General features: G+C 38.8%; 1 protein-coding gene across 1 annotated transcript in view; it reads left to right on the top strand.

Moving 5' to 3' along the window:
• Positions 1–23,221, top strand: part of SPOCK1 (SPARC (osteonectin), cwcv and kazal like domains proteoglycan 1) — a 738,369-nt gene that overhangs the window by 599,875 nt on the left and 115,273 nt on the right. The window contains exon 6 of the mRNA XM_027849220.1: positions 2,266–2,380. Coding sequence (XP_027705021.1) covers positions 2,266–2,380 — 115 coding nt within the window. The remainder of the gene's footprint in view (positions 1–2,265; positions 2,381–23,221) is intronic.

Below are 23,221 nucleotides of genomic sequence, written 5' to 3'. Positions count from 1 at the left end.
AAGGTCACAAAACTGAGCTAGCTTCAAAAGAAATATAGAAATTTAGAGGCAGAGTGGGTCTGGGGGAAAGATTATGAGGGGCATCTTGGACTTAAGATACCAGGTAAATATCCAAGTATGAAATTTGGGTGTGAGGTTATGGCTTGATAGGTGGATTTGGGAATGATCTTCAAAGAAATGATAATTTAACCCATTGGAACTGATGAGCTTATCAATAGAGAAAGGGTAGAGAAAGAAGAGAAATATCCTAGGACAAAGAACCTTGGAAGATATCCATGTAAGGAGTGGGACATGGGGATTCTGTTCCAGCAAGGTGACTGAGAAGTAGCCATCAGACAGGTAATAAGATAATCAGAAGAGAGAGAAGTGGCATAAACACCAATGGAAGAAAAAACTATTAAGTGAGGGTGACTGATACCCAATTGTTAATAGATATTGAGATAATGAACCCAGGCAGCATGGATTCTTTCTGTAGCATTTAGGTGCACATATGTGAAAACAGTGGAGGTGGATGATGTTACATTTAGGTTTAATGAGGTATCAGTTGTGATAGAATAATATAATAGTTGAACTGGTTAGTTATAGTGTCAAGACAAGAAAAAAAGAAAATAAAAGAAAGTAAGGTCAGAACAGAAGGGATCAATTCAGAGAACAGAAAATATAAAGAGACTAGATGAATGTGGTGAGGGCAAATAATAGGTTTAAGAGAAAGAGAACAGAGTGAAAAAATGGCAGGAAAAGAAATGATGAGTATTGAGAAGAGTTTCAGATTTCAAGGTAATGGAGATAGTACAGTTAAGTCAAAGGAATTGGGGAGGTTAATGAAATGAGATGGCAAGGTATTCAAAAAGACATCTAAATGTTGGGCAAAGGGTAAGGATGAAGAGGAAGATTTTAAGATAGGTATTAAACTCCTTGAGAAAGGAGAAAGTGTTTATTAAGTGCTTACTATGTGCTAAGCACTGTATTAAGTGCTTTACAAACACTATCTAATTTTTATCCTTAAAAACCCAGTGAAGTGGGTGTTGTTATTATCTTCATTTACAGTTAAGGAAACTGAGGCAGAAGTGAAGTAACTTGACCAAGTTCACACAGGTATAATTTTCTGAGATTAGTTTTGAATTCAGGTGGTACAGTGGATAGAGTGTTGAGCCTAGAGTCAGGAAGACCTGAATTCAAAACTAATCTCAGAAAATTATACCTGTGTGACCTTGGGCAAGTTACTTCACTTCTGCCTCAGTTTCTTCAACTGTACAGTTATGGGTGATGGTAAGGTCTAGTATATGCAGATACATTAAATTGGAATGAAGATGTAAGTCAAAGGGAATTTGTTTTGCTTAACTATGCAATTTTGTTACAACTTTTATTTTTTTTCCAATGGGGAAGAGAAGTGGAAACTAGAGAAAATACATTTTGTTAAAAAATTTTAAAGAAAAAATGGAAGAATTGTTGTGAGCAGCAACCATTTGTGTAGAATATATATGCTAAATACAATCAAGTCTAATTTCTTTATTAAAGTAGGACCAATTATATCTAAAAGCATTTTAAAATTTACTGATACCTGTTGTTGTTGCATCACATCTGTGACCAAAGAGCCCTCCCCTACCAATTGAATTATCCCTTGTAGTAGATTTTTAAAAAATAGTTCAGCAAAAAACAAAACATCAACAACATCTGACGGTATACGCAATATTCAACATCCATAGTCCCCCATCTCTGTAGTGAAGGCGAAGGAGGTGTGTTATCTCAACTCTTCTTTGGGACCAAGCTTGATTACTATCATTACAGTGTTCATTTTATCACTCATTCATTTTATGTTGTTCTAGTCATTCTGCATATTGGTTTCCTAGCTCTGTTTATTTCATTTTGTATCAGTTCATATAAGTCTTAGCATGTTCCTCTAAATTTTTCATCTTTATTATTTCTTACAGTGCTTATTATCTATTATATTTCTAGACCACAATTTGTTCAGCCACTCCACAATTAATGGGCTACTACTTTGTTTCAAATTCTTTGCGTCCACAGAAAGACTTGTTCTGATTATTTTGGCATCTATGGAACCTTTCTTTCCTGATGACATTTTTTAAAAAAGCAATTACTGAAAATGCTTGTATTTTGAAGAAATGTAACCTCATTTCTTGCCAAATATGCCTTTTTACTAATTCACACTTCTTCCTCCTTATTTAATGTGCATTTGCTAAGTAGTTTATGTATGTAGCTATTCTCTCAGCATTCTGAAGTCCTCTCTAACTTTTCTTTCTGCAGTGCAAACTGGAGTTCCATTCTTGTTCCTCTGGAAAAGGCTTCACGACCCAGTGTGAGGGACCCTGTCCATGCCTCACAGAGCCAGAACCTCCCAAGCACAAGACAGAGAAGAACAGTGAGTTTGGGTCTTGGGGGACATTTCTTATGGGGAGATAGGTCTGGGAGGTCCAGGTGCTTGTCAGCCTTAGCCATCTGTTCAGACAGTAGGAATTCAGAATTCAAAACATAGCTGTCTTGGGAGGCAGGCTTTTTGGCTAAGAGTTCCACATGATCTTCAGGCACTTTTCTATAAAAGTATAGCCGATAGCAGTGGATAGGACTTAAAAGGAAAATGAAATGTTGACAATTCTTGAGGGTAATTGTGTTCGGCAAAGAAAAGAAATCAACTTTTGCATAGGTAAAGCTAGACATTGGCTAGGAGAGCCTGGTGTGTCCCAGAAAGGAGGAAGGGGACTGCTGAAGGTGAGAGCAGTACTTCTTTGAACTCTTATCTCTTGGGTTCTTTGAACTTCTCAAGGCCAAATTTCTGTACAGGGACTGAGGTGATTCCATAATTATGGAGTCTGGTCAATTACTAATGTATTCTACTTGACATTATAGCACTAAGTTGAATGATGGGGATGAAAGAAGCCCTTCCTGGGGATGGACATTTAGTTATAAAGCAAGAAGGGAGGCATCAGGGAAAGTCTTTGTGATGATTTTAGCATTTTCATTCTGAAGAAAGTAAGACCATCTTCCTGGATTGGGGTTCTCAGTCCTTTCTATTGAAAACTTATAGCAATAGCCTCAATTTCATGGAACTGGGGCTCTTTTAGGCTTAGCTGGTCATTCTAAGTTTCAATATATTTATATAAAAGATAAGCCATCAAGTAATGAATTATTTCATCTATAATGCTGATGACATCACAGATTTTAAAAATTATTTGTGTGAGCAGGTATATACGTACATAAATAAAATTCTTAGCTAGATTTCTGCTGTCATCAATGTGGGTATTCCCTCCAATCATACAGATTGTAGATTGTCCATTACCTCTTATTCATGTTCACCTATAAGTTCACCACAAGAGGTTCACCCATGATCCCAATAGAGCCCATGGGCAACCTCAAATTTCTCTCTCAATTTCACCACTGGACTAGTCAAATTTTTATGATGACAACCTTAATATTTGGTCTTCTTTGTATCTATGTATTTGTTACTTGTTTCATGTTTCACTCAGTTGCCTGTGAAATTAAATTTTAATTCTTTTGAGACTGTAATGTTCCATAACTTGAAGCCACACAATAGCAGCCGTACAATATTAGTGTTAATAAAAAGGGGCTCAAGAGAAATTTGGGGTCATTAAGATAGCCCTGCATTATCCTGTATGCAAACTAGTTGCCTCTTTCTGTTCAATTTTGGGCCCAACTCATTGTCTGTTTGCAGTGTTTTTCTAAGCTACATACCATAGGAAAAACTCTATATTTTGTCCATCTAAAAGCTTGAGATGATATGGACAGAAGGTGTACATACACATAGCTACAAGATAGCTATATGTTAAAAGTACAAAATGTTGGAATAGAATAAAAAGTAATGAATGTCATTTTCTTATACTTGCACGTCCAACATATTCTTCAGGAAGCCATACTGGCTCTTGGTGATCACTGCTTCCCTTTCTAACAACTTGTTCACAGTAGAGTCTAGAATTTTGCCAATAATTGAAGTCAGGCTCAGTGGTCTGTAGTTAGTGAACTCTAGAGGTTTTTCTTTTTTGAATAGTGGGGTATTTTCTTTTCTCTGGTCCTGTGTTCTCTCTCCTTTCCTCTACCATCTTTGTAAGATCACTGACAGTAACTCAGCCATCATAACCATTAGTTCTTTCAATACCCTGAGATATAGTTTACCCAAGCCTGAAAACTTCAGCTTATTGGAGGCAGCTATGTCCTCCCTTTTCCATTTCATCACTTGTCTTGGGCTTCAACATTTAATGACCAATTTTGTTCTGTCCTTTCCAGTTCAAAGATCATTCCCTTTGGCTGAGAAAACTGAAGCAAAAACAGCTCAGCCTTCTCTCTATCATCCATTATTATCACTCCATCTACCTTAAGCAATACTTTTTTTTATCTTCCTCTTTTCCCCAACTTCACTAAAAAAAAGTCCTCTTGATGTCTTTAGCATTTAATGACAGCTAAAGCTCCTTCTGAACTATTCTTACAGGTCCATGCTACTCTTTTATGTTCATTTATAATTACTTGTCCTCCCTTCCATCTTCTACAAATGCCTCTTAAAATTTAACTTTATTGTTAAGTTCCCTGTGTATCTGCATTGTTCCTACATGGTACACACATTTCTGCCTTGTTATTTTAAGTTCAAAGATGAAAAAGATTGTATCTTTGTCATTTTTGTATTCACAGCCTACCCAGCACCTTGTGTTTTATATATGAAAATAGAACGGAATCAGATTGAATGGAATCAAATCGAATTGTGGATTTTGTGAAAGTTTGTGTTGCATGAGCTTGGTTTTAGAATCCCATTTTAGCTTTATTTTTTATCTCCTCTTCCCCCCCCTCCACCCCTCCCTACTCTAAAACCCTATCTATCTTTCACTGAGAGTCAAACTGTGATAAAATGGAAAGAATACTAGCTGTGGATTCAGAGGACTTGGGGATTCAAATCTTGCATCTGGCATCTGCCTGTATGACCTTGGGCAAGTAATTTTACCTCTATCATCATCATCGTCATCATCATCATCATCATCATCATCATCTTCATCTTAAAACTATATAGTGCTTCCTATGTGCCAAGCACTGGGCTAAGCATTTATAATTATTATCTCATTTAATCCTCATAACAACCCTAAGAGTTGGTGCTATTATCTTCATTTTATAGATAAGGTAACTGAGTTTTCTCATCTGGAAAATGAGGGAATGAGACTAGATGGCCCCATAGGTCCCTTCCTTTTCTAGATATATTGTCCTATGAAGCTTTTTTGTCCTTGGCTCAGTCAGCAATGTTATAAACAAATACAAATCTCTCTCTCTCTCTCTCTCTCTCTGTCTTTCTGTCTCTCTCTCTCTCTCTGTCTCTCTCTCTCTGTCTCTCTCTCTCTCTATATATATATATGTATATATATATGTGAATGAACACAGAAGAGTAGCATGGACCTGTAAGAATAGCTCAAAAGGAGCTTTAGAAGGAGTCTTTTACTCTTTTTCTCAGGTGGTGGCATTTCCAGAATTTCTGGTAATGTTTCTGCAGGGTTGTTCCTGCCTAGACCTCCATTCCCTAGGGATTAACAAAGACAAAAGGATAAGAATATATCTGGGAACTAATTTCATTATTTTCATTTCATGTGGGATTTTCCAGGGAGAAAGAAATGAAGATTGGGTAATGGCCAGCCTCTAGGTACTTGTTGAATTGATAGGGGGAGATTAGAACCCTTCTTGGTCTAACAGGAGATAGGAGTAGGGCCTACAAGTGAGGAAGGTCTGACAAAAATGAACAATGTGCTGCTAGTTTTCCCCAGGAAAATACTCTTCCAAGGAAATAACCCTTTCTCTTCACTTGAGTTGTTTGGAAGAGCAGAAAAGACTAGGAAATGAATTTATTTTTTCTTACAGGGTTTTCAACCTGAGGGCTAGACTCTGGTAAACAAATCATGTTGACAGATGATTGTCTAATTCCGTTACTTACTAGAAGTTATATGTGTGAAATACATTCAAACACAAATATGGGAAGAAGCAAAGGCGAAGGAGAAAAAAAAAAGACTGCTTCTTTGCTCTCAGTAATATCTCAATGGGGGAAAAAAAACCCAACATGTTGCAAAGGCTCCTAGCAAAATGTAAATCCGGCTCTGGAGCCAGTACATAACTTTTCCTTTAATGCCTGTTGTATAAATGGGTAAAGGCTAAGCACTCTGCAAACTTGCAATTTAAAAGCAGTTTATGTTAACCTTTCCATACCCATTCAATCATATTCACATGATATTCAGTGATAAATTATGGTCAGAAATTAAAAATGTAAAGGAACATTTAATTCCCCAGCCTTGTTATTCTAAATGTCATGACCTTTTGAAAAAATAAAGAAGTGCTTGATAATAGAATTGGCAAGTACATCAAACTAAAAAAAAAATAAAACTAAAAAAAAAAAAACCAAAACTCACGCCTAGCCCTGTGCTCGGAGCTATTAGTTGACCATAATACATGGCCTATAGCGTTTCCTATTCATTTTGTGAGTTGTACCCTTGGAATTTAGTCTTCCTTCTTGGAGGAAGGAAACTTGGTTTAGAGGCTTTAATATATTTACTGAATGATGTAGTGGCAAGAGCTCTGCCTTTGGAATCAGAGGAATTGGATTTGAATCCTAGATCTGCTAGCTTTATGTTGTTGCTTCTCCTCCCTGGACCTCAGATTCTTCATTTGTGAAATATGAGAGTTGATATGAATGACTTGGATCTTCTTAGCAATACAGTGATTCAAGACAATTCCAAAGGACTCATGAGGGAAAATGGTATCCACATCCAGAGAAAGAACTGATGGAGTCTGAATGCAGATCAAAGCATGCTGTTTTTATTTTACTTTTTTTGTGTGTTTTTTTCCTTTTGGTCTAATTCTTCTTTCACAACAGGACTGATATGGAGATATGTTTTACATAGTTGCACATATACAACCTACATCAAATTACTTATTATTTTAGGAAGAGGGGAGCAAAGAGATGTAGGGGAAAAATTTGGAACTCAAGATTTAAAAAAATGAATGTTTAATTCTCTTTACATATAATTGGAAAAAAATAAAATGCTCTTTAAAAATATGGGAGTTGATTCAAATGACCTCTAAGATCCTTTCTAGCTCTAAATCTTTTTATCTTTTTTGTAACACATATGACAAATGAGGCTCCTTGAATCCTTTCCTGTGACAGGCAGGCTGATTTAAATTTTGATGATGTCTAAGGAATAGTAAGCATACTCTTCTTCATGCCACTGCCAAGAAAAACCTTGGGTACATCTGAATTTAGCTTATTTGTAGCTCACCCCAAACAGTATTCTGTCTACCCTTCTCCCTCCCCCACAAGCATTAGAGGCTCAAAGTATGATGGGATCATAGAAGCTCTCAATAAGCATTTGAACATAGAACAAATATAGTATGCCAGAAACTGAGAAGGGGCTCACATCCAAGACTGGTCAGGGGAGAATAGCATTGCTTCTTTTCTCCTTCCACTAGGGTCAGCCTTCTTCCCTGTGGAAGGAAAACTTAAAACACCCATGAGGAAATCCCAGTAGATGAATTGGAGCTCTTGTTGAAGATGATAGCATCTGTGCTTCTCTGCTCCCCTACCTTCCCAGAGGAGTTCTGATCACTTACTAGTTCTAGTGTCAAAACATCTTGTCTGTCCTCCACCTCTCAGCTTCCAGTTTCACAGATCCACTGTCAAATTTTGGTGGTTCCCATGCTCTTGGGTCATTTTAAGAAAATGTGGCACAAGGAAAACAACTCTGTATTTGGAATCAGAGGACCTGTATTCAATCCTGGCTCTGTCACATACTGCCCATGTAACCTTGGACAAATCACACAATCTCTCTAGGCCTTAGTTTCCTTATCTGTAAAAGGAGGAGTTCAGCCCAAATTCCTGTCCAGCTCTAAATCTATAATCTTAATATGCTGATTTCTTTGCTGTATGGCCAGTCAATTGCTTCCCTAGCTGACTCCATGTGCCTAATCACCACTATGAATCCATGTAAATATTATATTTAGGTGTACAATTTCCCCTTCCTAGGTGTCCAGCTCATAGCTTTTGTATATACATATGCCCTCAGATTCTCTTTGGGTCACTATGGCCCAAATAGTTTTCAGAACTGCTCAAATTCTTTTGGCAAAATTCCTATCTGTGCATTCACTGCAGTTTGATGATTATAAAGCCTGATAGATCTGAAAGGCAAAGTAGGGAAAGAGAAGGACTCAAATGCTGACCTGAGAACTGTGGAATGGGGAACCGTGAATTATCTGCTTAGTTCTTTAAAGATAAATGGGTTCAAGAGGATGCATCCTTTCTTTCCTTTTTTCCCAGTACTAAGTTGCATTTTGCTTTCAGTTCTTGGAGAATCCAACCTTTTGTGATAATGCATCCTTAATGGGGCTTTTCCAAGGTAAGAGTGAGCATTAGTGCTTTGTTTTCTTTCTTTCTCTTCCTTTTTCAAAGCACATTTAGCTTTCTGAAGTTTATCAAAACACAAGCAATAGCTCATTGTTCAAAACAGTATCATGTCTCTAGTAAGCTCCTTCGATAGCCACTAATTTCCAATTCATCTCTTCAGGAGATAAAGGTTCATTTGTAATCTGCACTGAAGTTTACTGTTCTTCCATCACTCTGTTATCTAATGCTGTGAAAGGAAGAGAGGGTAGTACAATAAAAAATAAATTGAAATTATAATCAGGATGAAGCAAATGGCTGTTGATTTTCAAAAGCGGCTTGGTTAAATTCTGAGAAACTATGTGGCAGAGATGGGCTTTTTAGTGTGTGTGCCTGCAGGGTACAGACAGTGCTAGCTTTGTGCCTCCAGGATGGAGGTGGGAGAGAGTGAAGAAGGGAGGGAAGGCAAAAGATTCTCTGATACCTTTTTAACTCACTGCCCCTCTTATTTCTCAGAAGCCCCTCCCCCCAGTTGTGGTCATGTATTACCTCAGAACACATAAGATTTGGAGTTGGACAACCTAGGTTTAAATCCTGTGACCCTGGGCAATCCATCTGTCAACAATAAGCATTTATTAAGTACATACTATGTACCTAGGTGCTTGTTAAATGTTGGGCATGCAAACAAAATTAAGACAAGTCCTTGCCTTCAAGGAATTTAGAGTATATTAGGGGATACAACATTTACAGATAAGCAAATGTATTATCTATACAGAATAAATATGCTATGAATTTTTGAGGGATAGGGGACAGGTGAGGGGCTTTGATAACTAACAATTGAGGGAATCAGGATAGACCTCTTGTAGGAGGTGACATCTGATCTGAGCCACCTTAGAGGGAGCTAAAATAGAGGTAAGGAAAAGGAGAAAGGAATAAATATTTATGTAGCACCTACTATGTGCCAATACTTCGCTAAGCACTTTTTCCAAGTATTATCTCATTTGGTCCTCAAAACACCTCTTAGACATAGGTTCTGTTCCTATATCTATTTTATAGTTTAGGAAATTGAGGCAAATAGAAGTAAAGTGACTTGCCTAGTGTCATACAACTGCTAAGTGCCTGAGACAGGATTTGAGCTCAAGTCTTTCTGAAGCCAGTGCACAGGGCGCTATCCACTGCACCATCAGCTAACTGCCTTTGGTGAGGTAAGGAAGAACAGCATTTGGAGTATAGGAGGATAGATTGTGCAGAGACGCAGAGTCAAGAGATGGACAAGTAACAGCCTTCCTCATTAGTAAAATTAGTTGGAATAGATCACTTCTAAGGTACTTTTGGACTCAATCTATCTGCCTTTTCCTCTGTACCTTCCTAGCCTTTGTTTCACATCCTCTTCTCTAAATGAGAAATGAAAGTCAATTGAGGGGACCAGGTTAGTGCTAGGGGATAATTTTTGTTCACCACTCCAGGGAAGAGATAATAGAGCCAGAGCAGGTCTTGAGAGGAGAATTTGAAATGGTGATGGGTGATTGGCAGTAAGCGTGGATACCAAATGCAGACAAGCTAAAAAGAAGAGGCCTCTTTATTCTAGGAAGGTAAATATAAGATATAATTGAAGTCTATAAAATCTTGAAGACAATGGGTAGGATGAACATATGGTTGTTTGTCTAATCCCAAGATACTAGGAATGCCTTCCCCCTCCTGTTAAAGCTTAAGAGAGATAATTTTTTAGATGAATGATAAGAAATCCTACTTTACACAGCATGGGGGAAGCTTATGAAACTCATTAATGCAAGGAGTGGCACAGGCTGAAAACAGAAATAGCTTTAAATAGGTTTTGGATAAATTCTTGGCCAACAGGTCCATAATGGTTTTGGAAGGGACATTGTGGTATTTGGGGGCATCATAGCTTTCTATAGTCTTCTTCATTGACATTGAGAAGATTGGCCGAAACTTCTCACTATACCCATCTCCGATTAGATCCAGAATCCTGGGCTGGACTGGCTATATTGCTGATTTGGAGGGATGTTTCTTATGTTCCTTCTTCTCCCACCTCCAGCTATGACTGTGAAACCTATAGGGACCCAATATCTACAGTAGTTATATGCCAATGTCAAGGTCTCAGAACTATAAGAGTCCTGAGCTTTAGAACACTTGAAGCAAGAGAAGGTCTCTCACAAACAGGGCTCACATCCCCCAGAAATACTGAGAATGTCAATAATATAGCCCATGCCTTAGCATGCCAAGGCCTATTCAGGTGACCCAGGGATTATGAGCTAAGGACAGGTTTCACATGAGGTAGGTACATGGCATAGTGGATAGAGAGCTAGATGTGGGTCAGGAACCCCTATGTTTGAATCCTGCCTTAACCACTCACAGCCTCAGTTTCCTCATCCACGAAAGGAGGATAATAATACCTCAACCTCACAGACTTGTTGTAAGGATCAGATGAGATAAAATATGTAAAGTGCTTTGCAAACTCTAAAATGCTGCATGTATTTGTATGTATACATGTGGGTTTTCATGTATTTACACATGTAGGTATGTATATATGCAGGATATTCTAATGTAGATATGCATGTATGTATGTGTATATGTATATAGGATAGTCTAAAAGTATTAGTGCAGATCTTAAATATTAAATCTTAAAACTGCACTAAGACTTTTGAGATAGCCTTTTATATGCAAATTTGCTGGAAGAGTCTAACTTTAAAAAGTAACTCAGAAAAAGAACTCACACAATATACATATATTTATATATACATATGTTTGTGTGTGTGCATGCATATATATGTATATATGTTTACTTATTTTCTAGGCTTTTAAAAAAACTATTTCAGCATAATAATAACAATAGCTAACATTTATATAGCACTTTAATGTTTCATGAGAGTGATTTGTCTAGGGTCATACAACTAGTGTGTCTGAAGCTGGATTTGAACTCACCTCTCCAATTTCTGAGCAAGGCAGTGGATGGTGGAGTGATCCAAGGCTGAGGCTTGGAGGGGCAAGATTAGAGATGAAAATAAGGAGCAAGGGACTCTAGAGAAAAGAACAGCGTAAAGCTGAACTGGTTTACCAAGTGATCAATTTGGAAAGGAAGGAGAGTGTGTACACATCTTCCTAAAGTTGGAGAAAATCATGAAACAGTGCTGACTGTCCACTACAAATTTATGTTACATAATCTTAATTGGGTCCTTCCCTATGGCAAGGCAATCTATTTACACTTCTTTAATTAACTTACTATCCTACTCACCACAACAATTCTTCCAAACCTTTTTATCCTTCCTCAAAACTCCCATGGTTCCCCCTCCCTCCATCTCTGAGCTGGGAACTTTGACTCATATTTCACTGAAAAAAATTGAGATCATTTCTGGAGTTCCCCCTTTTCCCTTCCTCTTTATCACACATCCTCATGTGTCATGTGAAGAGGCAGCCCTTCTCCATACCAAGATGAACCCCTCTAAACAAGCACAAGTAATCCCATTCCATCTAATCTTCTCCAGCAGATTACCCCTTTACCATCACCACCCTCTCACTTATCTTCAATCTCTTCTTGACTGCACTTCCCTACAACCTATAAACATGTTCATGTCCCCTCTGTCCTTGAAACATCCTCCCTTGGTCCATCTATCCCCATGATCATCCCATATCTCTTCTCCCTTTTGAAGCTAGTTGGTTGGTTGGTTGTTGTCCTTCATTCTTGACAGGACTAACATGACATCACTATGTTTAGGTCAAGGTACAGTGTCTGATTGTGGATGATCGGACCAATATGAGCTCAGAAGGTTCTACCACAGGTTGGACACAAATAGTCCATATGAACATTTGGAGTGGAGACAGCCCTAAATGTGCATCTCTTTTGAAGATAAGCTCCTTGAGAAAGTTGTCTATAATCAATACTTCCACTTCCTTTCCTCTATTTTTCTTCTTAACTCTCCACAGTCTGGCTTCCAAACTCATCATTCATCTGAAACTCTCTTTATTAAAATGCTAGTTAATTCTTAATTGCCAAATCTTTTTATTTTATTTTTTTATTTTTAGGTAATTGGGGTTAAGTGACTTGCCCAAGGTCACACAGCTAATAAGTGTCAAGTGTTTGGTCTGAGGCCAAATTTGAACTCATGTCCTCCTGACTTCAGGACTGGTACTCTATCCACTGCACCACCTAGTTGCCCCATAATTGCCAAATCTAATGGCCCTTTTTCAAGCTTTATTCTTCTTGACCTGTCTGAAGTCTTTGGCAACATTAATCACTCTCTCCTTGATGCTCTCTTCTCTCTATGACACTTGTCTTTCATGATTCTTTTCCTACATGTCTATCCATTCTTTCTGAATCTCTTTTGTTGGATCTTCATCCAGGTTATTCCCACTAATCTAGAGGTTGGTATCCCCAAGTCTCTGTCCTGGACCCTCTTCTCTTCTGCCTCCATACTATTTCACTTGGTTAGTCATCTTTTTTTTTTGTATGAGCAATGAACCCCCCCCCCCACCTTGTACATCTCTGCTGGAATAGAATGAGCACCAGGTGCTTTGCTACACAAAAGTAGCCTAATGGCATTCAAAATGTCTTCTTCTTCAGTTGGAACTTCAGCTAGGGAGGGATTGACTTCAAGGGATGTACACATTGATAATGCACTCATTGCCAGAGCTAGCTCAGAGTTTGGGAGGCTCCAAAAGAAATTGTGGGAGAGAAGAGGTATGAGACTGACTATCAAACTGAAGGTCTACAGAACCATTGTGCTGACCTCATTGTTGTATGCCTGTGAAACCTGGACAGCATACCAGCACCATTCCAGGAAACTGAACTGCTTCCATTTGAATTGTCTTGGGAAGATTCAGATCAGATAAAGTCTTTTCTTGAACTAAACTTCCAAGTATTCAAACTCAACTGCAGAGAGCACAACTATGATGGGCTGGCCATATTGTTTGAATGCGAAACATACGCTTGCCCAAAAGACTATTTTATGGAGAACTCACACAGGGCAAGTGTTCACATGGTGGTCAGAAGAAGCGATACAAAGACACTCTCAAGGTCTGTCTTAAGAACTTTGGAATTGATTGTGTGACATGGGAGACACTGGCACAGGACCACCCATCATGACATGCCCTCATCAGAGGAGGAGCAAAGCAGAATTGAAGTAGCTCAAAAGAAATGTGAGATGAAGAAATTAAGAGAATCCACCCCAAATGTTCACATGGACTATTTGTGCCCGACCTGTGGTAGAACATTCTAAGCTCGTATTGGTCTGATCAGCCACTGTCAGACACACTGTGACTTGACTCTAACATAGTAATGTCATTTTAGCCCTCTTTGAGAATGAAAGACAACAACCAATTTCACTTGGAAATCTCATGTGAGCTCCTTGAAAGCAGAGACTAGTGTTTAGTTTTGTTTTTGTTTTTTTGTCCTTGTATTCCTAGTGCTTAGCACAGTGCATGACATATGCTTATTGACTGGCTTACTGGAGGGGCCCAAGCCAACTTTCATTCCCGTCCTAGCCCTATGCCTAGCTTCTTCAGGATTTCAAACCCAGACCCCATATTGAATACTTTCATTCCTTCCCCTCCCCTTTCCAACTCCCTTTTGTATGTCTTCATAAGCTCATTGAAGACAGAGAATGGCTTTCTTTTTGCTTACATTTGTATCCTTCCAGTTGTAATTGCTTAATAAATGTTGTTTGTCCTTCTTTCCTTCCTGCTTGGTGAGAGAAGTGTAAAAGAATACTACATTAAGTTCTAATCTTTCCTCAGTCTTTGAAGGGAGCATGAAGATGATTTCCAGCGAAATGAGATGAGTCTTGGTGTAGTGGATATATATTCTCATTCTAGTAGGTTTGGAGTATGTGATACCAGAATTGTAAATGACTATACATCCTAAGAAAGGAAGCTGGAAAGGAATGCTGAGTGCTGATGTGCTTGTTTGTTGCCTGTCAGTCTGCCCAGGAGAAATGCATTGATGATTCAAAATCTGTGATCTTACACTCAAGGTATGCCTGTCACCAAGGCTTTCTAAGAACGATTTGAAACTTTAAGCCTCACCTGCACTTTGAATTCTTTTCCTTGATGTGTCAACAGAGCTTAACTTCCCCTATCTGATGAGAGGGCCCAAATCCACTAACTACTCAATTGCTCACATGTCCACAGGCCATAGTCCCAGGGAAAGAACTGTCAAGGACAGAGACATCTACAGTCACTTTAGAGACTTTGGTTTTCAAGGCCAGAAGGCTGCTTACTCCCTGCTTGGTTCTTTGCCCACTAGTATGGTAGATTGCCACCAAATGAATTCTGATGCATTTTTTACAACCTGGTTTATTGCAATATAGTTAACAGAGATCAAATAAAAAGCTTTCCCTCTATATTTTCCTATTTGAAAAATAAGATCAGTTCTCTTTATTAAAATCTCTGAGTATAAACATTAAGCAGCATTTCAATTCTAAATCACACTACTATTGACTTGGGACTGTGAGTTCATTATTTTAAAGAAGGCCTGATTAGAAAGCTACCTCTAACTAGGGAACTCTATGCTTGTTGTGAAATTGTAGACTTAGAGAGATGCCTGAGGCACTGAAAGTGAAGATGATTTGCCCAGAATCATCCAACCAGCAGGTGTAAGAAGTAGGACTTAAAACCAGGACTTGTTGAGTCTGAGGCTAGTACTCTAGCTACTAGGTTAGGATACCTCGCAGGAAAAATGCAGGATGCTGTTATTCAGTGTTCTCTAATAAAGTTCTCCTCTGATGCCTCATCATGCCATGGAGACAACTATGGGGTTTTAGATGCTTGTACTATAAAAGGCAGTTTGGTATAGGGTACAAGTGTCAAACATGCTACTCTGAAGTGTACCACAACATTCCTCAGAGCAGTCATAACCAGGTTAAAATATAATTAGGAAATATTAACAAACTAAAAATATACTATGTGCCTCAACTCAGCCTCTCTTGTAACAGAGAAGTAAGAATTAAGCAAAAAAAAAATTGGTCACATCCAATTTTATTAGGAAATGTTTATTAGTCAATATCTGATAGCCTTATCTAGCCTGAGTACAAAGGTTCCAAGTCCCAGTGTAAAAAAAGATAAGCCCTAGAATGATGTTATCACAAGAAGGCTTCATGGAAGAAAGAGGTCCACTTTCTTTCGGACTTCAAGATATGTACACAGTGGAGGATTGCAAAAGTACATGCTAGTCTCTGCACAGGGGTTAGCAATTCCTAGGATCCTAGAATTTAGAGCTAAAAAGCACCTTGGGCAATATGTAATGATATCCCTTTATTTTTCAGAGGATAAAAGGGAATCCTACAGAGGTAAAGCCTGATGTCCATGCTCCTATGGTTAGAGGAAATATTATGCAGAGGAAAGAATGCTGATTTGGGGGCCAGGGTCAAGTCAAGTGGAAAAGTGTTTATTAGGTACTTACTATGTGCTGAGCACTGTGCTAAATTCTGGACATACAAATACAGGTAAAGAGAAAGCCAATCCTGCTTACAAGAAGCTTGCACCATAACAAATAAAGGGAGGTGAAAAGTAAGAGGGCAGACACTTAGTAGCTGTGTGACCCTAGGCAAGCCACTTAGCTCTGTTTGCCTCAGTTTCCTCAACTGTAAAATGAGCTGGAGAAGGAGATGGCCAAACACTTCAATATCTTTGCCAAGAAAACCCAGATGGGGTTATAAGAGTCAAACACAGTTGAATGACTGAAAAACAAGGACAAAAGTGGCTTACAAGATAGAGCACTTGGCCTGGAGTCTGGAAGACCTGAGTTAAATTCTGGCCTCATATACTTACTAGCTGTGTGACCCTGGGCAAGTCACTTAACCTCTGTTTGCCTTAATCCACTGGAGAAGGAAATGGCAAACTACTCCAGTGTCTCTGCCAAGAAAACCCCATAAATAGTATTGGTGTGCTATGGTCCATGGGGGTCACAAAGAGTCAGACACAACTGAATGACTGGGCAATGTGCCTAGGCACTGTGCTTTGTTATTATTATCTCATTTGAGCCTCACAACAACCCTGTGAGATAAGTGTTACTATTATCCTCACTTTACAGAAGAGGAAACTGATGCAAACAGTGGTTAAGTGACTTGTCCAGGGTCACATAACTAGTAAGTATGTGTCTGGATTTGAACTCAGGTCTTTATCACGGTGTAATTCATTTCAATTTCATTCAACAAATATTTGTTAACACCTATTATATACAAGTAGAGAGAGTAGAAAGAGCTGGTCTCTATGCCAGGAAGATCTAGGTTCAGGTTCAGCCTCTGACACAAATTGGCTATATGGCCCCTTGAAGGCCTTTAACATGACTCTCTACAAAAAAATGCAAAGAAGGTGTCAAACTGTATTGGTATGAAGAGTTTCCACACTGGGGAGCACTCTAAGCCAATGAAATCACAAGTCCAGTCCCTATATCTAACCCTGTGTACAAGGCAAAGTGCTTAAATCTGGGGATACAAGAATGAAAAATAGCATAGGCCTTGCCCTCAAGAAGCTTACGGTCTAATAATGGAGATCTAGTACATACACAAATCCAGGTCATGCAGTACAAGATAGGTTAGGCTAAGGGCCAAGGAAAGAACCATTTGTGTTGCTATGAAAAAATAGGAGCATATGGCTGTTAATTTCCAGATGGAGCCATCAGGGAAAGCTTCAGGGAGGGTGTGGCACCTGAGCTGGGGATCCTTGTGTATCAAGACATGGAGGGAAAGAGTTCTAGGCACAGAGGGTTACCTGCATGGAATGTACAAAGACTCCAAAGTTTAAAGTAAGACTGGGGCAAAGAGCCGGGGGTGGGGTAAGAGCAACTAACAGGTAGTAGTAATCATTTTGACTGAAGGTCAAATGTGAAGGTCATTAAGGCTGACTAGGTAGGTTGCAACTAGATTGTGGATGGTTTTGAATGCTAGGCTAAGAAGTATTCCTTCAAGGAGTAAAATCTGATAAAGAGTAAGGAGTGTGTGTGTGTGTGTGTGTGTGTGTGTGTGTGTGTGTGTGTGAGAGAGAGTGTGTGTTTTGTGTGTGTGTGTGTGTGTGTGTGTGTATAATTGCATGTGAGCCTATGAAAGGATAATATGGAGATAAGACAGTTAGCCTGATTAGAATGGATCTATATATGTTGGAGGGCAGCTAGGTGGTGCAGTGGGGGCCTGGAGTCAGGTAGACCTGAGTTCAAATCTAGTCTCAGACATTTACTAGCTATGTGACCTTGGGCAAGTTATTTAACCCTCTGTCTGTCTCAGTTTCTTCATCTATAAAATGAGGATAATAATAGTACCTATCTCCCAGGGTTGTCGTAAGGAAAGAATGAGATAATATTTGTTAAGAGCTTTATAAACCTTAAAGCACTATACAAATGTTAGCTATCATTACAATAATAATTATTAAATCTGCCTCTCAGTAACTTCCACTCATTGTTCCTAGTTATACCCTCTGGGACCAAACAGAAGAGGGCTAATCCATATTCCATATGACAGTCTTTTTACTTGAAGACAAAGACATATCCACCTGTAGTGAAGAATATATATATATGTGTATATATACACATATGTATATCTATAAACACACTACATACACATATGACATATATAGACATGTATGTCTGGTGGATGAAGAACCTGATATAGATATATATATATATAGAGAGAGAGAAATGTAATATATATGTATATATGTAAATATAATTACATGTATGAGTAGGCTGCTGGGAAGAAAAATGTAAGGTGATTTTAAGGGACATTTTCTCCCCGCCTGGCATTTCTGAATCGCAGATGCTGTAAGAGAGCTTCCACATGCCCCAGCTTCTGATGCCTGCAAAGATTTGACATGTTTTGTAATGAATTTCCCAGCCAATGTAATGATGGAGCAAGGAGACATATGCCCAGTGTGAATTGGCAGCAGATGGAGCTCATCAGGAGGCATTAGAATCCTTATCCAAATGACTGGGAAGTGGTAGCCTGTTGTTAACATCATCATTTACACCAGTTTGGATTGTTGGGCATGCTAGCTAGTGCCCGGGAGCCAATCAGTGCTGATTACAACATTGCTTCTGATCCGGCATCTTCAGCCATTGTCCACTGATCCACAACCACTGGACAGAGATAGCATACAGAGATAAATGTGCAATAAACAATGTATGGCCAAATGGAAATCTAACTGACTGTGATGATCATATCAATCTTTATAGATATTAATTTACTAGTCAACTTTGGCAGGCCCAACTTAGAAAACTGTGTTATTACTTTATAAAATGTGGATGCAATGAATGGATTTTGGAGGGGGAGAGTTGCCAATTTAATCAAACCATGGCCAGAGTTATTACCCTAGCTGGGTAATCTACAACAGTTTCCTAATGAAGAAAACTGATGACTTTAAATCCAACATTGGAAGCAAATTGTAGATTATATGGTGTGATGTTGATTGAGGGGGTGCTTTTGTTGAACTCATCTTCTTCTAGGTAGTTCTTGTTTGTGGGCTACAAAAGCAGTGTCTTAAAACTATGAGGTTTAAGGTGTGGCATTGTATGTAACTAATTTGATTAAGTTCAGCAAACATTTATTAAATGCCTTTTTTTTGTAGAGCACTATACTTTGGGACTGGTGGAGATAAAGTTAGAAGCTCATAGTCTAACAAAGGAATAAAGCACATACGCAGATAACCATGATGTAAATTAATATGTGATAAATATGTGAGAGGCAACATGGTATAGTGTTACACTTGCAATCAAGAGGACCTGGGTTCAAACCCATTCTCTGTTACTTTCTAAGTTTGTGGACCTGAACAAGTCACTTAATCCCCCTAATCCTCAACCAATTCCCTCCCATTTATCTCTTGTAATAGTGGTGTTAAAATGTGCAGTGGTGAAGTGAAGCTTTCATCCTGGCAATTCCCCCTTGTGATGAAATCACAGATCCTTTGCCTAGTTTCATCAGTTTTGTGTACACCAGGGAGTTGCTAGTCTAAAGGGAAAGATTCCCAGCTATCACTGTGGGGAAGGGAGATCAGAGAAGGCTTTATTTAGCTTTTTTTTTAATTGGACCTTAAAAGATAGGTAAGAATTTGTGTGTGGAAAAGGAGAAAGGAGGATGTTCTAGGCAGAGGGACCTGAAGGTGAGAAGTTCAAGTCATGCTTAGGGAATCCAGGTGTCTGGAGTATAGATGGTAAGGGTGATAATAACACCTGAATTTATAAAACTCTCTGAAGTGTGAAAAGTGCTTTATCAGCATCATCTAAATAGCCTTATATCCACTGTCATTATCCCTCTTTTTGCAGATGAAAAACTGAAGCTCAGGAAAATTAAGTGACTTGTCTGTGATCATTGGCTAAATTTCAGTGGCAGGATTTGAACAAAGATTTTCCTAACTCTATGATCCGGTCGAGGACTTTCTCTTTCACCCAGTAGTATGAAGTAAGATTGGCAAGGTAGTGGAGGTCCAGAATACAGAATGCCAGGCAATGGAGTTTGAACCTTATTCAGTAAGCAATCTAGAATGATGGATTTTTGAGCAGGGGGTGATGTGATTAAATCTATGCATAAGAATTCTATTTTTTTTTTCTGGCAGCAGTAAGAAAGGGAGGGTAAGAAGGAGAGGAAGTGGGGAAAATCCATAAGGGCATTTTTTTTGCAGTGGTCCATTCAGATGGGAATAAGGGCCTGTACTAGGTATAGAGACAGTAGAAGAAGAGAGAAGAGGCCAGGTGAATGGGTATTGTGGAGGCAAAATCTATAGGACCTAGCAAATGATAGTATATGAGTGTCAGTCAGTCAATAAATAAAGCAACTATTATGTTATGCTAAATGTTGGGGATAGGCAAAAGACAATCCTTGTCTTCAAGAAGTTCACAGTATAATGGGAGAAACAGCATGCAAATAAATATGCACAAACAAGTTATAGAGAGGATAAATAGGAAATAATCAGTCGAGTGAAGGCATTGGAAGAGGTACCAAAAGCAGCTTTCTGTAGAATATGGGATTTTAGTTTACATCTGAAGGAATCTTGGGAAGCCAGGAGGCCCAGATGAGGAGGGAGAGCATTCCAGGCACATAGAGGACTGTCGGTGACAATACCCAGGTCTGGGAGTTGGATTGTCTAATTTGAGGAATAATAGCAAAGAGGCCAGTGTGATTGGATTGATGGTAGGTAGGCAGGGGGTGAAACGTGTTAGAAGACTGGAAAGGTGAGAGGTGGGGCAATATATGAAAGGTTTTGAATAGAGAAAAGTTAAAGATAATTCATAGGATTAAAGGAGAAATAAAATATAACAAATTTTATTTCTTTTCTTCAAACTTTACAAGGACATGGTAATGCAGATTATCTCATCCAGTAATATAAAAATATTTTATTGACGTTAAATAAGAGTTTTCTCTAAATGATTAATCTCAACCCTCCTGTTTTAAAACAAATAGACTTCTTTAATCACTAGAAAAGTATTTGGTCATCTCTTCTTTCCTGCATTTTTATATGGAATGTTTTCTCATTCTGATAATATATTCTGCCAGTTAGGTTCCAAATACTCTACCCTTTTCTCTCTTGAATGACTCTTCCTTTTTCTACACCCAATCTCTCTTGTGAAAGATTTTACTTAATTGCCACAGAATGCTGCTAATTGGCTGTGTGCTCTAAGTGGACATGAAAAATTATGAAAACTAAATCCATCCCTCTGCAGGAAGCTGCAGCTGCTATAAGCCAGAGCCTTAGTGGGGTAAAAAATCTTTTCCTTTTCAGTTTGGCCACTTAAGTTATTTGACTCCTGGGCGGCAGATCCAGGTGAAGGGCAAGATTCTCCCTGGGCTTTCCCAGAACTCAGGCTGCGAAAGTCCCCAACAGGATCATAGATTTAGAAAATGTAGACCTCCGAGGGCATTGAGTCCAAACCTCTCATTTTACAGATGAGGAACTGAAGACCAAAGAGGCTAAGTGACTTCTCCAGAGCCATATTAAGTAGTAAGTAGCCAAGCCAGGATTTGTAACCAGGTCTCCAAAACATCCCTGCATTATGAACGAGGGATGGTGGGTAGCCGGTGGCACTATAGGAGCATCTTTTGGGGTTGGGGGAGGGAGGAAAGATAAGTATCTCATGTCTGGTCATGTCAAATTCATGAAACATTTAGAATATGATTTTCAACAGGCAGTTGGAGATTCAAGTATGGATGCTGGAAGAGAGATTAGGGGTAGAAATAGAGAGTCATCCACAGCTACATGGTCATTGAAGCTACTGCAATAAGTGAAGTTGCCAAGGGAGAGAGAGAGCACAAAGAGGGAAGATGGACATATACAGAACCTTGGGGAATGCTCGTATTAAGTGGTTAGAAAGAAAATGAAGAACCAGCATAGGAAATAAAAAAGGAATGGTTAGAAAAGTAAGAAGAAAATCACTAATGTGAAGTAGAGATGGAGATCCTCAGGATCAAGGAAGGTGAGGAATTATGAATATAGAGTCTGATAGAACTGTAACTAGGAATTATTTCGCCTGGAAGAAACGTAATTGATCAGAGAATGGATGAGGGGACATTGCAAAGGATGGCATAATGGTAGTGGTGAGGAGGTAATCATGGCACTGAGGAATAAACCAATCATGGGTTGGAGAAGGGATAGTTAATCCTGATTCCAAAGAGAATCTAGTTTTCACTATCATGGGCATTTTTGGAACTTCACAGAAGAATATCAAAGGGATAGGATCCTAGGGGTAGAAATTTAGGGTGGGAGAAAGCATAATCCCCTCCCCATAATTGGCTCTTTGGGAGTATTTACCCAACATTAGTTATGCTTCTGCTGAATGTTAAAGTGACTTTTACCTAAACCCTCCCCACTACCAAACTTCTCTGTTTGTCAGAAATACCACACTTCTACTAGCCTGATTATCTTGCTATGTTTCTTGACTCCTTATTCTCCCTCACCCCACATATCCAGTTACCAAATCTCACTATTTCTACCTACACAACTTCTCTCATATCTGACGTCTTTTCTCAGTCTTTCTTGGTTCACACCCTAATCACTTCTTAATTGACTATTGCAATGTCTTACTGATTGGCCTCCCTGTCTCAAGTCTATCCCCACTTCAATCAATTCTCCACACAGCTGCCAAAATTATTTTTCTTAAGTACAAATCATCTAACCATGTCACAAGTAACCATGTTAATTCCTACTCCAGTGGCACTCTCTTGCTCCTGAGATAAATTCTTCTGTTTGTGTTTGAAAACCCTTTACAACTTAGCCTTGGCTTATCTTTCTAGCTATTGTCATAATACATTACTGCCTTTCCTACATTTTTAGTATAGATACGCTGGCCTTCTCAGCGTTCTTCACAAACAGCACCTCTTCTCCCATCTGCATGCCTTTGCCTTGGCCATCCATCACACCTGAAATGTACTTCTTCCTCACCTCCATGGTGCAGAATTGCCGAATTCCTTCAACATGCAGATCAAGCAAGATACAAGGTTTTCTATATAATACCTTTCTTGATCTCTTCAAATGTTCTCCCTTACCAACTGTCTTATATTTATCTCAGATTTATATTTAAATCTTGTACTTATTGTGCAAAGATTTCTCTATACATACTTATATATGGACACTTTCACTCCTTGAATAGATTATAAGCTCCTTGAATGCTGGAACTTTTGTCTTTTTCTCCTTGGGGCTGAGCACTGCCCCTGGCACACAGTAAGTGCTTAGTAAATGTTTGATATTTAGTTGATTGATGGATTGATAGTCACATCAATCCCCCAGGTTCTTTTCCCTACTTCCAAAAGATGCCAATGTTTTTATTTTCTCTATTCAGTTCAAATCAACAAACACTCACTCAACACCTGCTATACACAAGGCTCTGTGCTAGGCACCTGAGATCAAACTAAGAACTTGTAC

Source organism: Vombatus ursinus, unplaced genomic scaffold (genome assembly GCF_900497805.2).
Source record: "Vombatus ursinus unplaced genomic scaffold, bare-nosed wombat genome assembly UNPS02007284.1, whole genome shotgun sequence".
NCBI lineage: Eukaryota > Metazoa > Chordata > Mammalia > Diprotodontia > Vombatidae > Vombatus > Vombatus ursinus.
Note: the sequence above shows the minus strand (reverse complement) of the source record. Positions and strands in the feature narration are given on the sequence as shown.